This window comes from Motacilla alba, chromosome 4 (assembly GCF_015832195.1).
Source record: "Motacilla alba alba isolate MOTALB_02 chromosome 4, Motacilla_alba_V1.0_pri, whole genome shotgun sequence".
Taxonomy (NCBI): Eukaryota; Metazoa; Chordata; class Aves; order Passeriformes; family Motacillidae; genus Motacilla; species Motacilla alba.
The window spans coordinates 7,387,511-7,395,592 of NC_052019.1; the positions used below are offsets into that span (position 1 = coordinate 7,387,511).

Below are 8,082 nucleotides of genomic sequence, written 5' to 3' on the forward strand. Positions count from 1 at the left end.
GTTTGAAAAACAACTGCAAAGATGAGTAATAACTTTACAACTGGGTTAAAGAATAACAAAAGTATCAATGAAGTCTAACCAAAGCAATTTTCTCAGTTAGCCCTTTATTAAAGAATCAAAACCCAAGTTAAATTTAAAAATATAAAGAATTTAACCTACGTTAAAACCTGAAAAAACAACAGTACTGCAAATATAGAAGGATAACCTTATTTCATCCAAAATGTAAGAAAGGAAAACAGGGGTTTAAACAAAATTAAAATCCAGAAGCTGACATCAGGTGAGTAAAATCCACAGATAAGGTAAAAGTGGAAAAGAACTGAAAAGATTTACATCTGTTTTCAACACTGTAAAAGAAACCTTTAGAGTTTGTACCCTGGTGGAACAGGAAGTCTCAGAAACAGATCTAGCAGGCCTTAAACCAAACCCACTATGAAATGCAGTCAAATTTAAAAAGTTAAAACATACCCAAGTTACTACTCATCGTATTAGGCAAACATCTAGAATGCAAAATTTGGCTCGGCAAGTCGGGCAAGGCACTTGGCTGGACAGCCAGGTCTCTGGGTGCTGCTGGTCCTGTCTGCTGGCAAACCACTTGCCCATGCAGGTGAGGCACCACATGGGCCGGCAGTAGCACTGCTGGCATTCCCCCTCGTTGGGCTCCTGGCAGTTCTTGATGAGCTTGATGTTGGCAATAGTCTGCATACACCCTATGCACGGCTCCAGCTCCTGAGGGAGGAGAAAAACCATCAAAGTTGTGAGCTGCACTGAATGGTTCCTGTTACTGTTTTTTCAAAGGGTTTCAGAAAATCATCTGTGGCTGAACTGCCCCACCAGAGGGTATCAAATGGTTTTACTAGAACACTCTCTAACAAATGACAGCAAAGCTTTTCTCTGAACAGAAAACCCAGAACTGCTGCATGAGACTAATGATTAAACAAAAATGACTGAAAAATAAATGTTCTTTCACTCTCTGACGAGCTTCCAGCAGCCACAGCAAGGTAAGCCTGCAGCCAGCTTTGTCATTCAAGCTGATTTTAAAAAAACAGCCCAGTATAAAGTAAGGAAACCAAACCAAGCAAACAGTTCTTACCACTTAAACAACAAATGACTGTTCCTATCTTCCATTTTTCTAAGTAAGAGACATAAATGAGGAAACCAGGGCTGTACTGAACACAAGGACATTCAACCTGAAGGTCCAGAAACTTACTTAATTTTTTTGGATAAAATTGGAATAACCGATTTTGCCCACAGTTAATTATGCCACATAAACTTGCAGTTGCATATGGGGACAACATCTTGCTATGAAGTGTTTTACAATTAATAAACAATAATTAGCATTTCTCATGTCTTCCAGCTGTCCAAGAACTTGACAAAGCTCAAAAGACAGCATACTGAATAGGCACAGAGACCTGAATCTGTTCAAAACGCTCCTGGTGGAACAAAAAACAGCTCTCTATGTGGCCTCTAGTTCCCATCTCCAGTGACTCTTCCCTTGTCAGCTCAAGTGTCTGCCCAGCTGCACTGTCAGCTGGGCTGTGGAGCAGACCCATATGAACACAAGCTACTCAGCTTTAGCTTGTGAAATTAGGTCTTATCTCAGAATTTTTCCTGCTTAAAAACTAGCATAGAAATATTAACTAATTTTTTCAACATATTAATGGAGTTTCAGAATGGGGAAAAATTCAATGCTGTATTTTTAATGTCCTTATCATCATTTGTGATGTAATTTATCACACAATGTCAAACTCAAGTTTAGTAGCTCAGCTGCCACTTAAATGTGTCACAAATTAAATGCTCTGCAAGAAAGCAGCTTTAATATCTTCTCTTTACTGTGACCATCTCTTTTTGCTGGCAGTGCAAATCACACACACAACATAATGTGCAGACACACCTGATCCAGTTTTATTTTAGCTAGTTCACAAACCATATAAGCTGCACAACATTACCACAGATACCAGCCCCTCACTCCATTAGCTGAACCAGTGGACACAGACTCTCTGCAGGGTCACCTGTACTGGTTTAATTGGTTCCCTCTGGTACACTGGACAGTGCTGCAGTCACACTTCAACTGCTGCACAGGTATAATAATGACCAGGTCTCTGTGACTATTACTGGAAGTAGGACTCTGTGCTGTTATAATTAACACCATATAATAATAGACGTAATAATTACGACTAAAGCAAACTCCAATTAAGAGTCATTAGTTTATTTCAGCAGAAGATCCAGCAAAACCTGGCTGTCTAGAAAAGCAAGCTGTATTGGAGCAAACTGCCTAAAGAACAGCAACAGCAGCTGTGGCTCTGGCTCTCCATATCCCTTCTGCAAGTGCAAGGTCATCATTTCCAAATGTGTTCATGTAACATTTTAGTAGCAATTATTACAGGGGACTTTATTTCATGATGTAATTTCTTATGTCTCAAAACTGTAATGCTCACAATACAGTTTGTTCCCCGTAGCAGGAACAGAAGCAGCAGCCAGAGTTAAGGTTTATGACGAGTTTACTGACACAGCAGGTGAGCATTTGTGAAGGAAGCATCACGCAGACTGAGCAAAGAGCACTTGGGTTCCTGGCATCACTGACCAGGAGGCCTGACTCGAATCAGCATTGGCTGTGCAGACCCTAAGAAATTGTGCTTGGCTGCATCTTCTCAGGAAGTTAAGGAATCTAGGCCATGTCTTATCAGGGGCCAGTGAGATGAAACTCTAAGTCCTACAGCTGTACACCCACACCAAGAGGCACTTTAACCACCAGTCACATCTAAGGAAGTGACTGCAGCCCCCAAGCCCATGGGGCTCTCCTGTAGGGCAGCCTCAGGTAGGTAGGAGACCTCTCACGGGATCAAGAGATCCCTTACTTGATATCTGTTATCTACAGCAAAGTAAGTGACAGCTTATATTAGATCTAAAACGTATTGTATGCAAGCTAGCTGAATTATTACAAGTTTAGAGAGCAGTAGGGTGCTTAACTGCTGTTCAATTACCATTTAATTACTGACTGAATACTGCTTAATTATTAAATGAGGATTATTAAGCAGTAATCACATGATAATTCTAATTTAATCATAATTTGTCGTTTAATCCATATTTTTAATAAAACCTTTTTGTTAACCTCACCACCATGAATTCTCTTAACAATTCACCTGAGATAGCCCTAGGCAAATATTTATCATTTACACAGTAATCACAGGCTCATCTATATTGAAAGTATAGTTGTTACAGTCTCACATGGATAGAAAGTTTCACCTGAGTGCTTGGAAGGTGGTATGTCTGGTTTATTTCCACCAGAGATGTAAAGGTTTCTAAAAATAAATCACTAAGGCTTTGATGGATCACAACATTAGCTGCATTGCTGATAGGAGCACGGAGCTTCTCCCGGAGCTCCCCATACTCTGTGGAGTTCAACCTGAAGAAGAGAAGATGGAGCAAAATGTTACCATGAATTATCCACCCAAATACCTTGATAGTACCTTGCAGAGGTTAACACCTGAAGTGAATCCACAGAAAAGCTGGTACTTATTAATCAGAATAAATACACAGAATTGTGTTTTCTTGTTTTCTTCTGCTGTTTAGTTATAGGTTTTGGCACAACTTGGTCAACAGAACATGCTGTTCTCATTCGTATCTGTGTAAGATTGCCAGCAGAGTATGTCAGAGATCAGCTAAAACATCATACAAAAATAAAGGCTTTTGAAGTAATCAGCATGAACAAAAGCAATATAAGTAAATCATTAACTGTAAAGTGCTGTTTGCACCATTTCTGTCACGTTTTTAATGCCTATTTACTCAGACAATATCTAAATCCTCAATTATAAACTCTAAGGAATTTAGTTAGGGGAAATTAGTTACATCATGCAGCAGGCATCACAAGGTGATATAGTACTACACAAGAAGCAGACAAATGTCAATCTATCAGGTTCTGTGACTTTATGATACAATCTAAATCACAGAAATTTCACAAAGGTCACAAACCACTGCTGATTTAAGGCTGCAGCAAGCTGTGTTTCACACCAGCTGCTTCTGTAAATTAAATTTAAGTGATGTCCACAGCACTCAAGTGGCACCTGAGACCTCACACAGGTCCTACAGTGATATATCCCTGTTGTCATCCCTTTTTAAGAGTTCTGAACTATAGTGTCAAAACTCTCCAGCTCAGTGCTTCCACTCATTAAACAGCTTTCATGGAGAAGTCCCTGGAAGACTGCCCTCATTTTCCTACCACTCTCTGAATTCCCAGAGCCCAGCACAATGCAAGGCTGGCTTAGCTCTAGCTCTCAGTGGTCTCCATTGTTTTTACTGCTACAGGATAATGTCATTTAACAGATGCTGTCCATGCAAATCAGAGACATGTATAACCAGAGGAACAATTCACACTGAACATGCAGAGAAATGTGGCCCACCTGCACAAAAGCTTTTTTCCTCCAGAAACATCTCACTGTATTTGATTCTGATTCTGAATATATACAGTGACCCTGTATGATTCTGCTACATTCTAGCAGAGATTCACTATCACTGACATCTTATTAGAACAGCTTTTAAACACTGTTCTTGATGCTATTCTGTTTAGTCACAAAACACAGTTTGGGCTTAGGACTTTTTTTCCATAAAAGGAATTGTCAAACAAGTCGTGATTTTCTCAGCTGGGTTGTAGTTTACTCTGGCACTGAAGTGCCTGCAGAAGAAGATCATTAGTTGTTTAATACTAATTTGATCATCACTGTCACAGGTCTATAAAAGTCTCTTTTCTTAGCAGTGTCATGCTTTCCTTAAGAAACCTCTTGTTCTGAGTTCTGTTCACCTGGATCTCTACCATAATCACCTCTCTGCATTCCTCGTGCTTGCCCCACTTGCACCCCTACAAGTCTGGTGATCTGCATGCTTTTAATTACCTAATAAATGCTCCTGACATACAAATTTACAGCAAAAAGACACCTTTTCAAATATAATTTTAGGAGCACTAAGATGGCTTTTAACAACACAGCAACAAAGACTTTAGCACCCTTCTACTCAGAGGTTTCTGCCGAACTTGTACTTTAGCCTGGTTGCACAGAGACCGATGAGATAAACAGCATGGGCCCTTGCAAAACAAGCCCTAACAGTTCACAATTTTTATGATTTACTGCTATGAGAACACATAAGTCAGAAAGTGACCAAAATTTCTTCCTTGTTTTAGGAGCAGTTGGCTTGCAGTAGCTCAGTGAGAGTGAGAGCTCTTCTGAGCCGCGATGAAATTGTGAGCATTAAACACAAGGAAAAATCCAAAGTCGTGGATGAACAACAGACAGTTTCAGATGAGTAGCTATTTCTCCTCACTCAAAATTTAGAAGACCAAAAATTCTATCTTTCATTCCTGTTCTCCATCTCTCACCTAATTTTATCCAGTTACTTCTTTCTGCCTCCAGCACAATCCTCTCCCTAAGAATGGATCAAAGAGGCAAATCCCTTTGTTTATCCCTTGTGTATTCAGTGTTGCACATGTACAAAGCTTTCTAAACAACCTTCCCTGCACTGCATGGCACAACTGCACATACAGCAGCCCCAAAGACCAGGCAGGGACCAGAAAGGAAGGGATGAGACGAGGGAGTCTCAGATTGGTCACAAAAGTGCTCCCTCAGCACCATCAGACAGCACACATGCAACATAACAGGTTTAGCAGTTCTTTTACCGGATATCGAATGCCTTGACATAGGGATTAACGCTGGCAACGCGGATGGTGAGGAACTGCACAGGCACATTGGAGTCTGGGGTGAGTTCGTGCTGTCTGGAGTCTGTCACCGTCAAGTGAATGTCCTGCTGCTGGGCAACATGTAAACAGTAGGTGGTCACTTTAATCACCCACGTGTCCGTAACGATCACCCTCGCTCCTGGCGCTCCGGTAGCGAATTTGTCGATTCTCCTAAATTCTGTGTTGATGGAAGAAGCTACTGCCCTCCAGCCTGACTGTGGGAGGGCGTGAACAGCGAGTGTCCGGGCTAGCGGATGATTATTCCAACCTTTCTGTGACCAGTAATATGCCAGGGCACTGGTGATTGCCGGGAGGAGAACGGCGAAGAAGAAGAAAGTTTTCCACTCTTTTGAAGCCAGGTAGAAAAAACAAAGATGTTTTTCAGGTGCAGCAAAGCACATACCAAGGTAATAACCTGCAAAGGAAAAAGAACTTACTTTCAGAAAACAAGTACCTGCAAAAGCAGATACCCCTGAATCATATGCTTATCTCACCAGTGAGCTCACCTCCAAGAGAGGTATTGTATTTCTGCATGGCTTCAAATTCAGGCCTCTTGTCTCAAGCAAGCTGAGGTAAATTCTTAGGCATCACTGATTTTTACCCACATTATATACCTTAAGGAAAGTGATCTGAATTTGGCTGTTGAATAAAATTACCTGTGAGATGCCACTTGGTTTTAGGAGAATTATATGGCTAAAGAAAGCAAATTTGCATTCCTTGGTTAAGAAGATGATGCACTGGAAGGGACTCACAAGGATCATCAAGTCCAACACTCAGCCCTGCACAGGACACCCCAGGAGCCACACCATGTGCATGAGAGCATTGTCCAAACACTCCTTGAGCTCTGTCAGGCTGGTGCTGTGACCACTGCCCTGGGGAGCCTGTTCAGCGCCCAGCCACCCTCTGGGGATAGAACCTTTTTCTAATATCCAACCTAAACCTCCCCTGACACAACTTCAGGCCATTCCCTCAGCTCCTGTCACTGTCACCACAGAGCAGAGATCAGTGTCTGTCCCTCCTCTTCCCCTCTCGAGGAATTTGTAACTGCACTGAGGTCTCCTCTCTGTCCCCTCCAGGCTGAGCAGACCCAGTGCCCTCAGCCTCTCCCCACACGGCTTCCACTCCAGGCCCTTCACCATCCTGGTGGCCTCCTTTGGGCCCTCTCTGATAGTTTAATGCTTTTCTTATATTGTGGCATCCAAAACTGCCCCCAGCACTCGAGGTGAGGCCGCTCCAGCCCCGAGCAGAGCGGGACAATCCCTCCCTTGCCCGGCTGGCCGTGCTGGGCCTGATGTCCCCAGGACAGGGATGTCCCTCCTGGCTGCAGGGCACTGCTGGCTCACGTTCAACTTTCCACCGCCCAGGAGCCCCAGGTCCCTTTCTCTGGCACTGCTCTCCAGCCCCTCATTCCCCAGGCTGCACTCAAGCTGCAATTCCTTGGTGAGTGCGTGTGCTCTGGCACAGCCCGCTGGTCACAAAGCTCGGGGTGCTCACTCCAAGGAAGCCGGAGCGCTACTCACCGAGGGGCAGCAGCGAGTGCGCCAGCAGCGTGCCGGTGCTGCGCCGCAGGTGGTACTGCACGAAGGCCGCGTCCTCGCTGCCCAGCCAGGCGGACAGCAGGCTCTGCACCGTCAGCCCCGCCGAGCGCACCTCGTCGGGCGGGAACACGAAGCACACGGCGAACACCAGGTAGGCCAGCGTGAAGGTCACCGCGGGGCTCTCCATGCTGCGCCCCGTGGGGCGCCGGGGTCCCCGGGAGCGGTAGTTCCCGCCGCAGCCCCGGATGCTCCAGCGGGGAGCGGTGCTTCCCGCCGCTCCAGCGGTAGCTCCCCCCGCAGCTCCGGATGCTCCAGCGGTAGTTCCCCGGCAGCCCCGGATGCTCCAGCGGCAGTTCCCCCCGCTCCAGCGGCAGCTCCCCCCGCTCCAGCGGTAGTTCCCGCCGCACCCCCGGATGCGCGGCGCGGGCGCTGCCGGGCTGGCGGGGCCGCCGGGGCGGGACCCGCCTCCCCTCGCACGGATGGTCCCCGCCCCTCCATCCCTCTCCTCCCGCTCCTCCATCCCTCTCCTCCCGCCCCTCCATCCATCTCCTCCCGCCCCTCCGCGCCTGCCCCGCTGCGAGCCCCGAGCCACGTCCCCGTTCCAGCCGCAGCCGGAGCTCGCCCGCACCCCGCGCCCGCCCAGCCCAGCCCGGCCGGGACGCGCAGCCCCTGCCCGTGGCCCCAGGCATTGTGCGTGCTCCAGGTCATGCTCCACAGGCCTGGCAGAAGGAACCGATTCCAGTTCTTTATGAACGTGAGAGAGCTCTGTTGGATGAAGGCAGCGTCTTTGTGAAGCAGGGAAACGGCCTGTTTTACTTAAGC

General features: G+C 46.0%; 1 protein-coding gene across 1 annotated transcript; it reads right to left on the reverse strand.

Moving 5' to 3' along the window:
- Window positions 1-92: 92 nt before the first annotated feature.
- Window positions 93-7,702, reverse strand: TMEM129 (transmembrane protein 129, E3 ubiquitin ligase). The gene is made up of 4 exons (XM_038135995.1): window positions 7,243-7,702; window positions 5,663-6,137; window positions 3,244-3,403; window positions 93-726 (listed from the first exon to the last, which is right to left on the reverse strand). Exons 1-4 carry the CDS (start codon window positions 7,445-7,447, stop codon window positions 478-480), a joined length of 1,089 nt encoding a protein of 362 aa, XP_037991923.1. The 5' UTR covers window positions 7,448-7,702; the 3' UTR covers window positions 93-477.
- Between the last annotated feature and the right edge of the window lie 380 nt (window positions 7,703-8,082).